This window comes from Choloepus didactylus, chromosome 12, assembly GCF_015220235.1.
Source record: "Choloepus didactylus isolate mChoDid1 chromosome 12, mChoDid1.pri, whole genome shotgun sequence".
Lineage (NCBI taxonomy): Eukaryota > Metazoa > Chordata > Mammalia > Pilosa > Megalonychidae > Choloepus > Choloepus didactylus.
In genome coordinates this window covers 25,072,373-25,091,045 of record NC_051318.1, presented here as the reverse complement: position 1 = coordinate 25,091,045, position 18,673 = coordinate 25,072,373, and the positions used below count along the sequence as shown (strand labels likewise).

The following is an 18,673-nucleotide window of genomic DNA, read 5'->3' as shown; positions in this document are numbered from 1 at the left end:
CACAGAGCCTAACTACTGTAGTGTAATTTTTTTCATTTACGTATATGGCTGAGAAATTCAAATGGTTGAATGTCATATATCTTATTAGTAAGTGGCTTGTACCTGAAAAACCAGTTTTGGTGTTTGTGTGAGTTCTCTGTTATAAGTCTGCCTCTTATGCCTCATTTCTCAGGGAGCAGATTTATCTCACGTGTTCTGTACCAAGGAGGCCGCACCTGTGATTAAGTCATACAGCCCGGAGCTGATTGTTCACCCAGTACTGTGAGTGCATTTGCCTGGGGTTTTCTTTACTTGCAGCAACTCTTCTCAGTCACTTAGCATTTTTACACTAACAAAATAAGAAGCATTGATTAAGTATCTGCTATATTTTAGTTTCCTAGCTGCTGAAACAAATGTATAATGGGCTGGCTTAAACAAATACCATACATCAGGTTGGTTTAACAATAGGAATTTATTGGCTTTCTGTTTCAGAGGCTAGAAGTTTGCTTCCTCCCTGGGTGGGTATCTTTTGGCTGGACAGCAGTCTTTGGATTCCTTGTTTTTTCTGTCATGGCAGCATCTTCTATATCTTCCTGGTTCTGTTGACCTGTAGCTTCTGACTGCTCCCTGTGGCTTCTCTTTCTGTGTCTAATTGCCTTTGCTTGTAAAGGATCCAGTAATCCAGATTAAAGCCCAAGCTGATTAACTTGGGCCACACCTTACCTGAAGTAACATCTTGGAGAGATCTTATTTACAGTGGGTCCACACCCACCAGGATGTGGACCAAGTCCAAGAACATGTCCAAACTGGGGTACACAATTCAATACACCACATGCTATATGCAGTGTTTGTAGGTGGTGCTAACAGAAGAAATATGAAAACTGTAATCTGTTTTTCTGTGGTGAGAATAAGACAAAAATACATGTGGGAATAGGTTTGAAGCTCCAAGGTGATGTGCCAAGAACTGGTCCTTCATAGCCCAAATGCTGGTGGCTCTTTTCATGTGCACATGGATATGGCTGTAGATTCCCAGGTCCAGGAGAGTTCTCTGGGCCAGTGTTGTGGACAGTATTGTTTATGACAGAAGATGGGGGACTTAGGGGGCAACTAACAAGATCATTCATTCATTGAACAAGTTTTTAATGTGCCAGACACTATTCCAGATCTGATGAGACAGCTTTGGACCAATCAGACAAAAATCTCTGCTTGTGGAGCTTATCTTCTACAGCACTGTCCAATAGACCTTTCTGTGATGGTGAAAATGTTCCTGTGCTGTGCAGTATAGTGGCCCCTAGACACATGTGGCTGTTGAGCACTTGAAGTGTGACTAATGTGATTCAGGAACTGAATTTTTAATTTTATTTACTTTTAGTTTAATATAATTAATCACATGCTAGTGGCTACCATACTGGGCAACCGAGCTGTAGAGACAAATAAGAAAGATTCAGTGTGTCAGAGGGTGATAAGAACCATGGAGAAGAATTGAGCAGGGAAAGGGCATAGGAAATGCTTGGTGTGTGTGCATTGCAATTTTAAATAGTTTGGTCAAAGAAAGCTTCATGGAGAGTGACAGTCTAGTAAAGACATGGAGAAGGTGAGGAAATGAGCCCTGCAAATACCTGGGCGAAGTCCCTTCCACACAAGGGGAAGAGAAAGTGCAAGAGCACTGAGGTGGGACGTTGCTGGTATGTTTGAGGAACACACCATTGTGACTGGATCAGGACATGGAGGGAAGCGTGACCAGAGAGGTTCAGGGAACCAAAAGCTCTTGGGCTGTATGTTAGTTTCCTGAGCTGCTCAAGCAAATACCAGTGCAGTGGGTTGGCTTAAACAATGGGAATTTATTTACTCACAGTTTTGAGGTTAGGGGAAAGATCCAAATCAAGACATCAAGACAATGCTTTTTTCCTGAAAACTGTGGCATTCTGGAGCTGGCTGCTAGCGATCCTTAGTCCTTAGCTTACCACGTGGCAAGGCACATGGTGGCATCTCCTTGTCTCTCCCTTCTCTTCCTTCTGTTGATGTTCACCTTCTTCTGGCTGCTCCCTCTGTGGCTTTCTCTCACTCTGTCTGAATTTCATTCTGCTTATAAAGGACTCTAGGAATAGGATTAAGACCCATTCTCATTGAGGTGGGCCACACCTTAACTGAAGTAACCTCATTAAAAGGTTCACGCCCACAGGAATGGATTAACTTTAAGAACAAGTTTTTCTGGGGTACATGCAGCTCCAAACTCACAGGCTGTGTAGTCCATTGTAAGATTTTGGCTTTTTTGCTGAATGAGATGAGAGGCCGTTGGAGTATTTGAGCAGGAGTGTGACATCGCCTGATCCATGTTTTAAAAGGCTCAATCTGGCTACCGTGTTGGGAATAGGTTTGTGGGATCAAGAGTGAAAGCAAGGTTTCTAGTTAGGAGGCTATATAATTGTGTAGTAATAGACAAGTGGTACAGTAGAAACGGTGAGAAGTGATTAGATTCTGGATATATTTGGAAAGTAAAGCCAGCAGGATTTGCTGACAGATTGGGTTTGGGGCATGAGAAAAAAGAAGAGTTATGGATGGCACTAAGGTGGTCAGAGAGATTTGTCCCCTAATGAGATGGAGAAAACTATGGGGGAGAGGTTTTGGGTAGAGATAAATATTAGGAGTTTGGTTTTTGACATGTTGAGTTCGTCTGTTAGATATCCAAGTGGAGATGGCTAGTAGGCAGTGGATAGGAGTGTAGAGGTCAGGAAGGGCATGTGTTTGGGAGTCATTAATGTGTAGATGGTACGTGTAGCCATGAGAGTGGATGGGATCACCAATGAGAGGGGGTAGGTAGAGAGGAAGTCTGGTATTCAGACAACCAGAAGAAGAGGTGGATTCTCTCACAGACAGAAGGGTAGTGGGTGAGGTCTAAGAAATGTGGAGGTGTGTCTTGGAGGACAAGTGAGGAAATTGTTTCTAGACAATTTGAGAAGAGGGGTGTGAACAGCTGTGACACAGGTCAGTTGAGAGGAGGACTAAGGATGGATGATTTGACTTAATATGGAAGTCCTTGGTCTTGACAAGGGCAACTTGGGGGAAGCTAGAGGGGATAAAAGCTTTATTGGAATGGATTTAAAAGCAAATGGGAGGAGATTTGAAGAAGTTGAGTATAGACAGCTCTGTCCTTGGATTTATGTCAGGGGTATCTGTGAACTCCCTCCTCATACTGTGTGTTGGGGTGTGTGTGTGCGCGCGCACATGCTCTGATAGTAGAGCCATAGCTTTTGTAAGATTTTCAAGGGATTGTCTGGTTTAGAGAGAGTAAGGAATGGACTTGAGGGAGAAATAGAGGAGATTAGATGGCAACTTCCAACTTCATTTTTAGGTGATAGTTATTCATATACTATTTAACTGATCCTACTCCTAGCTAGAGATTTAGGGAATACAGCAGCCCTGCCCCAGGGAGCTACTAGTAAACACTGTAATTCTCTGTGATAAGAGTTCTGAACCATGTGTATACAGGCAACCGTCAGCACGTACTGTGTGTTGAAGGATGTGTAGGAGTCGTCAGGTGGGCTGAGCACAGCACATGCAACGCGTAGAGGCTGAGCTAACCAGGACTTAGAACTTCTTATAAGGAAAAGCAATTGCAAGTATAATTGGGGCTACGACTTGTAGTTTTTAAAGTGTAAACCCTAATAATCCTCATAAAACTAGATCCAGTGTTATTAATTTAGGTCAGCTAATACCAGGAGAGTGTAAAATGATGCGACTTACAGATTGTCACTATCAAGATAGATGAAATGAACTGCCATCAACTGATACTTAAATATTAAAATTAGGGATGATAACCCCAAGATTTTTTTTCTTCCTAGTTTACATTTCTTTCTTTTGGGCCCCTTCTGAAAACTGTACAAGTTAGGAACTACTTGTAATCTTTGTAGCTGGATCTTAGTTTGCTATGCTGCTATGACAAATACCTCATGATGGATTGGCTTAAACAAGAATTTACTGGCTCATGGTTTCAGAGGCTGGAAGTCCAAAATCGGTGTGCTGGCAAGGCAGTGCCTCCTCCCTGAAGTCCTGAGTGTTATGGAGCTGGCTTGCTGCAATCCTTGGGGTTCCTTGGCTTTCAACTCTGCCTCACTTCTCATGGTGACGCCCTCTCCTTTCTCACTTCTGTGACTTCTAGGTCCTCTTTATTCGGCCACCAGTAATCCAGATTAAGGCCCACCCTCATTCATTTGGACCACACCAGAACCAAAAATAACATCTTCAAGTGGTCCTGTTTACAATGGGTTCACACCCACAGGAATGTGGATTATGATTAAGAACATGTCTATGTTGGGGTACATAATTCAACCTATCAGTAATACTGAATAAGTATTAACTCTTATTTTGCTTTGGGATAAAAATCCTGTATTTTAATAAAATTTTTTTTTTCCATATAATTTTTCAGCTATTTCTAAGATGAGCCAGATCTTCCTGTGGGGATAAAAAAGGTGAATATGAGGAGGCTTTCTGCTTTCCAAAAGCAGAGAATCTCAGGGGAGAGACAGACAGGCTAAATTAGAGACATAAGAAAAATGGTGCAGGAACGGAAAAAGGAATGGTTCCTTTTGATTGGGTTGTATTTGAGGTGGTATTTGAGCTAGTGTTCCTGCCCTGTGCCTTTTTGTCTCTCATCTCATGCTAAAATATCCTTTCCACTTTTTTCTTGCCCCCCACCCCCCACCAGTGTTTCCTGTGTTCAGCAGGGGTCCTCTTCTACAAGGAAACTATGAACTTGTGGTTCCAACTACCCTCTCTCTTGCTCTTTACTCTCAGAAGAAGTATCCGTCCTTTCCACTGCTGACTTCTGTGCTGTGATTGCATCCCTGTCATCTGATTCTCACATTATTAAATCAATATGCCTTCCCTCTGGTCTACAGATATCTTCAACACTTCTCTCTATCTTAAAAAAAAATTACCTTATTCTGACTGTTTATCATGTTATGTCTTTGTTTACTGAAATTCACAGTAGTCTGTTCTGCAGTATGTAGTGACGACGTTGTGTCCAGGGCTCTAGATCCACACAAAACTCTTGAAAGTTCAGCTCTTGAATGTTCAGCCCTGTGGTTCAAGACTCTAGTTTCTGCATTAGAATATTGTATTTCCCTAGATTCCATGGCACCAAGGCATTCATGGCTTTCTGGTTTAATGATTGCCAAGGAGATTGTAGGCAGGCTTTAAAACTGCCGCACACAGGCCCCAGCTGTCCTGTTTTTTGTATGGCCTGTGAGTGCTGAGAATAATTTTTACATTTTTAAAAGTTGTAAAAAGAAGCAAAGAAGAAAATGAGTCTGAGATCTCATATGGCTCCCCCAGTGCTTAAAGTATTTACTCTGTGGCCTTTTGCAGAAATCCTTTGCCTCCCTGCTATAGAGCTATGCAACATGTACGCAGGCTACTACATTGTCATTTTGAATGAGGTAGCTGTGAGGACAATAATTTCATTCCAGTTTTGTGGCTGACTGGCTTGTACCTTGAACAACTCTTTTAACTTCTACAGAACAAAGGCATCTTAGTGATTCTAACTGTTATGGATTTGTTTTATGTTTTAGATTGTCATTAAAATCACTCTGCCCATCTCCTTTTAGATTTCGTCCAAGTTCTTTGTGGCCCACTTTTACCAGCTTGGTCTGTTTTAACTGGCTGATGACTCTGTGAATCTTTGAAGGTCAGCAAGTGAGATAAGGAGATGTTGTTATGGGCAAAAGGCCTTTTCTTTAAAGATAAGTACCATTTGTTCCCCTTCTGAGACTTTTTGTTGTTGTTGTTGTTATATCTTCTATTTGAGTTCACCATTGATTCCACTGTTGAAAAGATACGCCTATCTGAACTTACCTTGGAGCATTTCTTTTGATATTTTTGTCCTGACTGCAATAAATTTAGGCCACGTACTGTGTAAATGAGAGCAGGGAATGTGGTCAGTAAACACCATCAAAAATTTACCATGAGATAGGAAAATAAGGAATGATGCAAAAATGTGGAGGAGTCAGAAGCCAAAGGGTAATTTAACCTTTGTTAGAAATTATGTTGGTTATTCCACATTTTACTGTTTAAAAGTTTTTAATCTTTGGTGAGAAGTTTGTAGCTATATTCCTGGATTCAGAGCAAGTATGTGTTGGTTAGCCCCACACAATATGTGCTCTGGCCAGTGCAGGGATATCTGGGAAAAATTAATAGCTGCAGAGTAGGGTTGGTTCATTAAATCTCATGAATGAATTCAGAATTTTGTAAGGTAGTGTCTTAGTCTGCCAGAGCTGTTATGACAAATACCACACAATGGGTTGGCTTAAGCATTTATTGTCTCGCAGTTCTAAAGGCTAGAAGTCTAAAATGAAGGTGTTGCCAAGGCCATGCTTTGTCTTGGGGTTGGCAGCTAGCATGTTGGTGCTGGCAGTCCACCACGTGGCCATTTTGTCCCTTGGTCCCCTGAGCCTTTCCCTGACTTCTGGTTTCTACATCTGGCTTCTCCCAGTTTCTGGTTTCTACTGACTTACTGAGTGGGAATTTCCCCTGTGTATAAGGCCTTCATTAATACTGATTAAGACCCACCCTGTTTGAATTTGGCCGCACCTTAACTAACAGTAACATCCTCAAAAGATTACACCCACAAGGACACAGAATTAAAATTCAAAGCATGTATTTTATGGGGTACATTATTCAGTCACCAACAAGTAGCTTGTTGTATTAGACTATAGCTCAAATTCTGGACTCCTACTGGCCATGTCACTGTGGGCAGGTTTCTTCTGAATTACAGATTTCCTCATAGATGGAAATTAATGCCTGTCTTATAGGACTGTTGTAAAGGTTATAGTAGATAAAGTGTGGATGAGGTGTGTGTTATGCCTGAATGCCCCTATCCTGGCTACATGCCAGTGTGGGTGCCTGATAGAGGGATTAAAATAGAAATTTGAGTTCAGCTGTTGTGGAAACCTGGAGCTTACAAATGGCATGAGGAGAACCAGGCCAGAAGAGTTTGAGGTTTAGGGCATAGGCGTTTGCATAGAAGGTGCTCGGTAAAATTTGACCAAGTCAGAAAAGGTAGAACATGCATAGAAGATTGAGGTTTCACATCCGGGGGTGACAGGCAGACTTACCAACTATGTGATGTGGAGTCCATCCCTTGGCTTCTCTGGGCCTCAGCACCCTTATTTTACAATAACGGAATCAGACCAGAAATCTCCAAGTCTTTCTGAGCCATGAATTTCTGGTGCTGTAATAATTCAAAGGGTGCTTTGTATGTGGATAGATCTGAACAAAGAAAAACATTTCACCCCAGTGGACTCAGAAACTAAGTACCAGAGGCAAATCTTGTGAAAGCATACCAGGTGAACAGCAGATTGTCTTTACCTTAGTGTGGAATTCCAGGTTGTCAGTAAACTTGTGGGGAAATTAAGTCACGGAAGTCTGCTGGAAATAAATCTGGTTCTTAGCCAGTTACTTTGGATGGCACACGAAGTGGAATTTTGTCACTGTATTCTGCCCACTGTCAGGGACCTGTGATGGCTGAGGAACACAGCTCCTGGCTTTTGGCAAGCTGCGTCACTGCCCTGCTGCCAAAAAGGAGAAGAACAAGGCTTTTGGCAAGGGGTTGATGAGTGAGTACTCACTCTCCTATGGACTGGCAATTGTATTGGCAACTACTTAAATTTTCAGTAAATTCATATGCTAAAAGAATATTTCACCCTAGATTGAGAGGACAGTGTACAGCCATGAGTCGCTGGAATATTATTAGTCCCCAAGCTTTTAAGCCACGCATAGGAGGGCCATGAAATGGATTCTTGGGCATTTATTATTCGGAGGAACTGATGGAAAGCAGTTGCTGGTGTGGCAGAGAAGACATGGGTCGAAGTTTTGATGACACTTTGCAGCTGCCCATCATTTTGAAGAGGGTGCTGTCCTTAAATCCCTCAGGCCACATTCTTTAGGACCTAGGCTCTGAGCTGGCACGAGGCCAGTCATGTTCTCTCTTCCCTTTTTATAAATAGCAACATTTATTTATGAGATCATCTGTCATGGTAAATGGACAAACTAAGTTTCCCATGGCTGCTGTTAACAAAGTACCGCAAACTTGGTGGTTTAAATAATGCAAAATTATTCTCTCATAGTTCTGGAGGCTAGAATTTTGAAATCAGGTATTGGCAGGTCCATGCTCTCTCCAAAGACTCTAGAGAAAAATCCTTCCTTGCCTCTTCCAGCTTCTGGGGGTTTCCTGCAATCCTTGGTGTTCCTTGGCTTACAGCCGCATCACTCCCGTCTCTGCCTCCGTCTTCACATGGCCTTCTTCTGTGTCTCTGCATCTTGCCTCTTCTTTTAAAGAAGATGCTTAATGAATGACATCTGCAGACCCTGTTCCAAATAAGGTCATATTCTGAGGTTCCAAGCAGACCTGAATTTTGAGGGGGCACTCTTCAACCTACTGCGCAAATCATTAGTCTTATGAGGGTAGAACTATTTCTAATACACAGCTGTTCGAGTAATAAATTTGTTACATGGTCATTGTTTTTCTTCAGGGTGAGAGGTACTAACAACTGGTACCTAAAGGCATGCCTGACACTTAGTAGGAGCCAGGTAAATGGTGAATGAATAAATGTTTGTGAATGAATGACTACAACAGTAATTAGCCAAAGAGAAGGAAATGGCTTTTTTGCAGAGGAAACTGATGGTTTCGTTGTCTCCTGCACATACCTGCCCATAGAAAACTTAGTTCCATCTTCATCTTGGACTGAAAAAAAAAATCTTCATTCATTTAACCAACATTTATGATGTGTTAGGTACAAGACACTATCCTAGGGGCTATGGGGAATACAAAGATAAATCAGGTAGTACCAGAGCTTCTAAACAGGATGTTTAAGGTGTGACCGATATTAAATATCTTCAGAATCCAGGCAGAAAATTCCCCCAGAATTTCTTCGTAGTTGTATACATTCCTTAAGGAATGTATAGTCTATATTTCTTAAATTATGGATGGGAACTAAATTATGTTCACTATTAAATTGAATTCTAATTCTTTGATAATTCAGGTTCTGAGGCACATAGTTCCCCAATACTGGATTTCAGTACAGATATCTTTTATGGGAAGAGAACAATGCAGTGAATAATTCCACATGAAAAGGACAGCAGTTCTTCTGATTTTATTTTAGTTATTTCTCCTGCCAGATATTACCTCTCTAATAATGTTTTGTAGTCAGTGTAAGCCCCCGAGGCCAAGTGTTTTGCCCAACTTGACCAGGCTTGCCGTTCTAAGCACACTACCTTGAAAATCATAGACCCCCAAATATTTGTGTAATCGAAATGAATGAAAACCTGCTTTGTCTTATATTAAAATTGTTTTGCATTCTCTGTGCGGGTGACAAGATGAAGGTGCCAGCATTAGACTTAAAAAATGGCTGTGGATAATTACAGATGTTAATCAGCACAGGCATTTTGAATTGTGAAAGTGTATGTTGAGGTGACTGTATATGTCATCCCAGCAGGGAAGGATTAATTAGCTTCATGAATAATTGTACCGTTTACACTTGGAAAGCTGATTGATTGTTTAGGTAAGTGCTGCTTCCTTGAAAGACAACATATGGACAGCCATGTTATTCCTGTATTTGAGCTCCTGTCAAGGCAGAAATCTTATCCATTCACATGTGTAACAAACGTCTAGGAGCCCTGTGCAGACACTGGGGCTCCAGGGACAGTGAGGCACATGCCTGTAACCTAGTGTGGTAAGGACAGTGGGGGCTGTGATTGGCATGTGCACAGGCTGTGAGGACATGCAGGGCCACCCAGTGCAGACTGGGCACCTGGAGAAAGCCTCCTAGAGGACGCTCCCCTCCCCCAGGCCCTTCTTAAGGGATAGGCAGATGGTGGCGGTTTCCTGGCTCCTGCCACAGGAGCTTACAGTCATGGTATAAGAGCTTCTAGAGCAGATGTTGAAGCTGCTTGAACAACTGGCCCTCCTTAAAGAGCAGAGATGATGATGTGTTGTCAGCGTTGTGATCGCTCACCTGCAGGGATATATTGGGGCCAGACTTCCAGGTATAATTATGTATTTTTTTTATAGCCTTCTTTGTTAAACTTTTTGTCAGCTTTTCTTAGTTAAAATGAAATGAAATGCATCCTCTGGTTAAGTTGTGCTTTGAGGACAAGTGAAGATGTGAAGATGATATGCGGTATTTTGTTCCCAAAGCTAAAACTGCTCAAGTACAATGCTTATTTTAAAATGAGTAAGTTGGTTTAGAACCTATTGGAGTCTACTCGTGTAAGAACGAATATTCTGATAGTGTCTAGATGTGGACGTTTAGGTGAGTCATACTTAGGTGACTTTTTACATTTTCTTGTTGACATTGTGATGTTGCCTGCTTAACTGTAAGGATCTGCTTTAGGTTTGAACCTTTGACCTGCCTTCCTTATGAATACCTAGAAAAATCTAGAAAGAAAAAAGTAGAATGCTGAGTTAAGGCATGTTGAAAATACATTAATTGGTGTCAGATAAAACTAAGCCATTTCTTCTATAGCCAAGAAATTCTGTGTTCAAAACAATTAAATCATTAAACATACATTTCAGTTGATAGCTTTCTTTATTTTCCTTGCAAACTTGACAAATGTAGTCCTATTTCTTTTCTTGGTTTTAATCCATTAAAAATGATGTTTTAAATTTTTTTTTTTTTCAGAAAGGATTTTCTTTGGAATTTGTTATGTGTAGCCCTTGATAGTTTTCATAAATTGCCAGCCTTTAAGGTAAATCTGGTCATGGTGATCATCTGCCTTACATCCTCACCTGGCTTCCCATCGCCTTGTGGAACAGCAGGGAGGCCTTTGGGGATTTGCCCTCACCCTGCCTTTCTCCCCAGCCTCATCTCCTGGCCTCCACACCTTAGGTTCTACCTGGGCAGGACCACCCCTTCCTCTCCTCAGGGGCTGCACACCTCTCTCCTCCCACGGAGGTGTGGTCCCTCTGGTGGGGTTGTTCCCTACCCCTTTATCTGGCTAGTTCCCCCCTGACCCTTTAATCTCCCTCTAAGGGGCCGCCTCCCCTGGAGGCCTCTGAACTCCCCAGTCTGACTTGGGTACATGTCTTCTGGGCTTCTGTGTCTTGCCTGGGAGAGGCTCTGCCACAGCTGAGATTGCACTGTTTTCACTGTCGATTCGGTCATCTTTCCTCTTTGCTGCTCTGTGAGCTTTTCCAGATCAGAAAATTGTGACTTGCTTCAGTGTCTGGCACATAGATGCTCCGTATGAATAACCAGTGAAATTTTGAAGATGCTTTCTTAGCTATTAAATTCTAGAGAATCTAGTCATTTTATGTCCAAAACAAGAGTGTGCAGGTTGCGAGTGGTTACTTGAGGCTCTCTTCCACAGGTGGGGTGTGCACTGTGTGGCTCATACTTTGGCTGCTCAGAACTCTTCCAGTGCCGAGCCTCCTGGTTCGTGGCTATATTGTGGGTTGAGGACCTTGCCAGATGTCCAGTTTTTCAAAAGCCCAAAAGATTACGGCATATTCTTTAATTAGAGTGATTTCAACAATGACATCAAAAAGGCATTTGAAAAGACTATTCTAGAGACTTTTGAGTATCTCCCAAATCAGCATTAGCCATTTGGCATAGTTTCCCCCATAAAATATAATGAAGTGTAACTGAAAAAATTCGGTGACTCCTTAGGGTCTTCATGAGATTAGCTATTAAGAATTAGGCCATTGATATTAACCCTAGGCCTGTGCTGTCCAATATGGTAGCCTCTAACCCCATATGGTTGTTGGATGCCTGAAATGTACCTAGTCTGAGTTGAGATGTGCTAAAAGTATAAGACATACATGGCTTTCAAAGACTTATTATGAAAAAAAGAATGTACAATAGTTCATTACTTTTTTAAATGTTGATTACATGTTGAATTATCGGTAATATTTTGGCTGTATTGGGTTAAATAAAAGATACTAAAATTAATATTACCTGTTTCTTCTTCCCTTTTCAAAATGTGGTTACTAGAAAATTTAAAGTTAAATATGTAGCTCAAATATTTCTATTGGACAGCCTTGTTCTAGAGCAAACTAGGGCCTATGGGCCAAATTTGGCCCAGTGCCTGATTTTGTAAATAATGTTTAATTGGAACACAGCCTATTCATTTACACATTGTCTGTGGCTGCTTTCACATTGCAGCAGGAAAGCTGAGTAGTTGTAAGAGACTGTAAGGATTGCAAAGCCCAAAATACGTACTGTATGGCCGTTTACAGAAAAAGTTTGTCAGCCCCATTGCACCCAACCTGCGCTCTGTGACCTTTGAGGTTCTGCGGTTTTGCAAGGGGTCAGAGACCAAACACTGACTGAATAGATGCCTTGTATAAATGTTTTCTTTTTCACATGTGTGTAGATGTTGGAAAAATACACACTGGTTTATGCTGTTGAATTCACAGCCCTTTTTGTCATGTATTTTTTCAAACAATATTTAAGTACACGTGAACTAATGTTAGATGTTAAAAACAGAGTCAGATTCTTTATATGTTCACCTACACTATATGATGTTACTGCATTAACAGTCCCCACCACCTTATTGTAATTGCCAAAATTAGAGCAGTGAGGAAGAGTATGCTAAAGATGGTTGTTGTTTGGCTTTCATTTCATTAGCAGGATGCAGGCTCATGGTTCTTACTCTTGAAGAGCAAGTCCTGCTTATTCATAAATTCTGCTGCATGCATTACAGCATTAGTCTGTCCTTGACCTTCTCAAACTGGGATGCTTGCTTCTCCTCCTTGGCTACATGTTCTTTTCCTGCTCGACTCAGCCTTCTCTGTGTCTTCACTCAGAAGGAGATGCTGCTGTGGCAGTGGGGTCAGCATCACAATATGCAAAGAAAAATGCATCAGAGGTGCCTCTTGGACGTTTTCCAACTCCTTTTTGGAAAGCTTTCTGCAGGTTTCTTTCTCCCTTAAAGAGTCCAGTGCTTTCTATGCATAGCCTTAAAGTACAAGTTCATCTTCTTTTTAACTTTTTGTAAAGTTTTACTCTTATCACCTAGGCACTTTTGCAGTTTAACGGACTTACTAAAACTTACTACTCACTTGCTGGTGTTGCCCTGTATATTGGAGGTTACAGACCCTTAGACTGGCAGCTTGTATACCAGAAGTGACTTACAAATATACAAGTATTTTCTATATCATTAAAAAAAAAAAAATCTGAGCACACATAAAATTAGGAAACATCACACTTAAAAATCCAGATTTCTACCAACTCTTGAAAATTTGGAAGATCTGGTGCCGCTGAGCTCACAGTGCCAAATTGTAGTCATCTCCTGAAGCTGAGTAGTAGTAAATTTTCATGAACTCGAGTCTACCATAATCTTCTCTACTCATCTCTGTGGTGTATGTATACCAGGCCTGATGCAGTTGAGGTTTTGAACCCTGGTGTAACTTTCACATGATAGGCTTGTATTGTCCCTTCCAGCCACCACTGCATTTGATGGGCTACCCTTACTGACTGTAGTTAATCAGCAATTAGTAGTAGTTGTAGCAGCCAATTTGGGGGAATGTTTGCTAAATTCCAGGCACCATGCTAAGTGCTTCACATGCATTTTATTATTTAACAACCTGAACACTTTTTTTTTAAATTCAGTTTTATTGAGCTATATTCACATACCATGCAGTCATCCATAGTGTACAATCTGCTGTTCACAGTACCATCTTCAAGTTGTACATTCATCACCCCAGTCTATTTCTGAACATTTTCCTTACACCAGAAAGAATCAGAATAAGAATAAAAGATAAAAATAAAAAAAGAACACCCAAATCACACACACACCCATCCCACCCTATTTTTCATTTAGTTTTTGTCCCCATTTTTCTACTCATCCATCCATACACTGGATAAAGGGAGTTTGATCCACAAGGTTTTTGTAGTCACAGTGTCACCCCTTGTAAGCTTCATTGTTATACAATCATCTTCAAGAGTCAAGGCTACTGGGTTGGAGTTTGGTAGTTTCAGGTATTTATTTCTAGCTATTCCAATACATTAAAACCTAAAAAATGTTATCTTTAGTGCATAAGAATGTCCACCAGAGTGACCTCTCTACTCCATTTGAAATCTCTCTGCCACTGAAGCTTTATTTAGTTTCATTTCACATCCCCCTTTTGCAACCTGGACTCTTTTACAAGACATAGATATTATTGGTCCCATTTTACAAATTAAAGAAATGAACCTTAGGTTAAAGAAATTGCTAAAAGTCTTGCAGCCTGTAAGTGGCAGAGTTGGGAGTTTGAACTTGGGCTTATTTGATTCTGGAACCTGTACTCTCTGTTATTCTCCTTTACTGCCTGAGAGCCACTATTTCTTTAGCCACCTGCTGAATTTCTGTTAACTGCCATCACTAGTAGCTAGAAGTTGCCTATTTTTCTTGGGTATTTTGCACACGGAGCTGAGATGGGGCTGCTGAGCAGACAGAGTGGAGTCAGACTTCCTGGAGGCTGGCTCTCACACACCACCATCCTGGGCTCAGAGTTATATACCTGCCCCTGGAAAACGAACCTTCAGGGTGCTTCAGTGGTCAAAACCGAATGTGATAGCCAAGAATGTGGACAATCTAACATACACTTTTTTCAAAGATTCCCAGAGTGTAAACAATACTTTTGCTACATGAAATTTGAATTACTATTAATTGCTTCTTTACCTTATTTTAGCATATGCCCCTGTACCAAAGTCTACATATATAAAAGTCATCTTGCAACAGAGAAATGAAGCAGTATCGGGTAATGGAAAGAACCCAAGGCAGGACTGGGAATTCTTGAGTTCAAATCCAGTCTCGCCATAGACTATGATTTGTTTGAAAGGATTTACTTTTCTGTTCATTGGTTTCCTCATCCATGAAATATAGAGAAGTAAGAGTGAGCTCAGGGTGGTGAGGCATTAGTCAACGAGATTGTGACAGGGAACCTGGGGTTGAGGACTGGGTGTCTTAGCCTGGAGAAGAGAGAATGGGCATTTGGGGTGTTGTCAGGCACCCTGATATGATAGTGGGATAGGCTGCCCTGTGGAAGGAGGAAGGGCCATACACTGTATCTGGAGTTGAGAGCTAAAAGGGCTGCTTTCTGCCCACAATGCTTTTCTTTCAGCAATCACTTACTGACTTTATGAGACCGGATCCAAGTGTTACTGCCTTTGATGTTCTCTGGCAGAGTTGGTTGTTTACATGTAACCCTTGGGTGTTCCCCTCTCTCTCATGCTCTACTGTGTATACAGCATGAGTGGAGTAACAGGTTTTATAATTATTCTTCTACCTCTTTGTCTCTCCATCAGATTGTGAGCCCTGGGAGGAAAAGGAAATCTGCCTTATTTAACCTTGGACCCCCATGTCTGGCACAGTCCCCCACATGTAGTGGGCACTCAGGAGCTATTGAATGAGCGAAGGCATGCTACAAGGAGGCAGGTTTCCATTAAGTCTCAGGAATGCATAAACAAATGAAAACTTGGTCTACTGTGGGACAGCTATCCAAACTCAGTATTTAATCAGAGGCAGGGAGTGCCTGAGAGATGTTTAGAAGGAGTTCCTCCATTAGATGGGAGGTTAGTTAGGTTACCACTAATATAGCCTTCAGTTCTAAGAGTCTTAAAAACAACAAAATACTATCCAACTGTGAGGTCTGATGATAAAGGCATTATTAATATTATAGGAGATTTAATGTAATTAATGCATTTAATGTAGAATACAGTTTATAAGAATGTAAAATTTTCTTTATCCCTATTCCCAGAACAGGAAAAGGCCATCAGAGGGAAACTGGAGAACTCCAAATAAAGTCTGTGACCTAGTTAACAGTATTGTACCAACATTAACATCTTAGTTTTGATAACTGGAATGTGATTATGTAAAATGTTATCATTAGGGCAAGCTGGGTGAAGCATATACAGGAATTTACTGTACTATTTTTGCAACTTTTCTGTAAAGCTAAAATTTTTTCAAAATAAAAAGTTTAAAAAAGTAAACAAATGAAGATTTTAAGTAAACCAATCTGCCCTTCTTTTCCTTATTTAGTGACAGCCCAAATGCTGTTCATGACGTGGAAAACTGGTTACCCCGATTGCATACCCTTGTCATAGGACCTGGCTTAGGTAGAGATGATGCTCTTCTAGAAAATGTCAAGGTAATGTATATAATTATTAAATGTAACCTCTCACGATGGACTTAGATCTCTTGAAGTCAAAACAGAAATATTTTTCTTTCATTTTCCACGCATAAATTATATTCTGTTTAGTGTTCTCTGCAAGTTGTCTTGGAATGATTAAAATAGATAAAAATTGGTTTGGGGAATAGAGGAGGAGATAGGCATAATGGTAGAAATGAACTATGCTTACAAACAAAATGAAACAATAGCAGACTGAATGAATCTCTTGTTTTACTTTTGGGGCACTAGGTATTTTCATTACTAAATAGTAATAAAAAGTGAATATGGAATCACTCAGATTTTTTATGGGTGTCATTGGTTTGTATGTTTTTGGTCTGGTGTGATCAGAAGTTCAAGCATCCAAGTTGAGCAGTGTTGAGGTTTGGAGCCAAAGGCTCAAACTTAACTTCCCAGCTTGACCCCTGCACTTGCTGTGGGACCCTGGCAAATTATTCATCCTCTCCAGGCCATCTTTTCCTCCCTATATAGGGGGTAATTGCATCCACCCAAGGATTACTGGGAGTAAAATTTTGTAAAATGATTTGCCCAGTGCCCAGTTAAGCCCAGTATGTAACAGCAGAAAAAACTGGAAGTCATTCACACAAATGACCTGAATTAGAGCATATTTCTGAGACTAAATTATTCTAAAAAAAATTATTTTATGGTAGGTTATATGTTTAGAGAAAAGCCCAAAAGATACTCTGTTGGTTCTAGCTTTGCATTGTCAACTGGGTTCTCTCAAAACCCAGTTAATTTCTTAGGTGGGATGCTCAGGGTCCTAGAGGCCTTTTGGTTGTAGCTGACACCATCAATGACATCGCTATTCCCTGCTATGCTTCTCAGATAGAAGCAGCACATGCAGCACAGCCAGGTGCGCTGATGACAGATGTGGCTGTAGAATCATTTAGGATTGGGTATGAGACCCCAGTTCATAGCCACATCCATCCATTCATTCATTCATTATTGTTTATTAATATTTATTTTTGATAACCTTTATTTTTTTTAGAGCAGTTGTAGGTTTACTGAAAAATGCAGACAGTACAGAGTTCATGTTTTCCCTATTATTAGCATTTTGATTAGTGTGGTACATTTGTTACAATTAATGAGCCAGTATTATTATATTATTAATGAAAGTCCAAGTTTACATTTGTTGTATTACTTAGTTTACACCTTTGTGTTGTGTAATTCTGTGGGTTTTTTTAAAAAAATGTTATTGAGATAACATATGTACAACATGAAAATATCCCATTTTTAAGTACTTTCAAGTATACAATTCAGTGGTGTTAATTACATTGACAGTATTGTGCTATCATCACCACTATCCATTACCAAAACTCTTCATCATCCCAAACAGAAACTTCGTACCCATTAAACACTGAATCCCCATACCCCACTCCACCCCTGTCCCTGGTAACCTATAATCTACTTTCTGTCTCCATGAATTTGCATAGCTAGTCCTTTCATATAAGTGAGATCATACAGTATTTGTCCTTTGGTGTCTGGCTAACTTCACTCAACATGATGTCTTCAGTGTTCATCTACGTGTAGCATATATCAGGACATTCCTTTTTATGGCTGAATAGTACTTCTTGTATGTATGTATGACATTTTGTTTATCCATTCATCCATTAATGGACCTTTGGTTGCTTCCACCTTTTGGCTATTGTAAATAATGCTGCTTTGAACACTGGTGTACAAATATGTGATCAAGTCCCTGCTTTCAATTCATTTGGGTCGTCTTAGTTTGCCAGGCTGCTATGACAACTACCACACAATGGATTGGCTTAAACAGCAATTTTTTCGCTCATGGTTTCAGAGGCCAGAAGTCCTATTCAAGGCATTGGCTAGAAGGTGTGTTTCCTACCAGGGTCTGCAGCAGTCTGGCTGACCAACAATCGTTGGGTTCCTTGGCTTTCCCGTCACATTAGTTCCTGCTGACTTCTGGATGCCGGCTTCTCCCCTTGGCTTTCTCTGACTGCGTCTGAATTTTTTCTGCTTATAAAGGACTCCAGTAATCCAGATTAAGGCCCACCCTCATTCACTTGAGCCACATCTTAACTAAATAACATCTTCAAGAGGTCCTATTTACAGTGGGTTCACACCCACAGGAATGGGGATTAAGATTAAGAACGTATCTAAATTGGAGTATGTAATTCTGTCTACCATGTGAGTATATATATGGAAATGGTATTGCCCTGTCACACGTAATTCTACGCTTAACTTTGTGAGGAACCACCAAAGTGTTTTCAACAGCAGCTGTAATATTTTACATTCCCACCAAAAATGCAGGGAAATTCCTGTTTTTTCACATCCTTGTCAACACTTATTTTCTGTTGTTTTTTTTAAATAGCCTTTCTACTAGATGGGAAGTGGTATCTCATTGTGGCTTTGATTTGCATTTGATGTTGAGTCTCTTTTCATGTGCTTATTGGCCATTTGTGTATTTTTTTTTTTTTTTTTTTTTTTGGAGAAGTGTCTGTTCAAGTCCTTTGCCCACTTTTTAATTGAGTGGTTTGTCTTTTTGTTGTGGAATTGTAGGAGTTCCTT

General features: G+C 40.7%; 1 protein-coding gene across 8 annotated transcripts in view; it reads left to right on the top strand.

The window, feature by feature from the left end:
- The window catches only part of NAXD (NAD(P)HX dehydratase), a 45,297-nt gene that overhangs the window by 13,250 nt on the left and 13,374 nt on the right, over positions 1-18,673 (top strand). For all 8 annotated transcript variants that reach the window (XM_037800675.1, XM_037800673.1, XM_037800672.1 and 5 more), the window contains 2 exons: positions 173-261; positions 15,997-16,105. In XM_037800675.1, the coding sequence (XP_037656603.1) occupies positions 173-261; positions 15,997-16,105 (198 nt within the window). The remainder of the gene's footprint in view (positions 1-172; positions 262-15,996; positions 16,106-18,673) is intronic.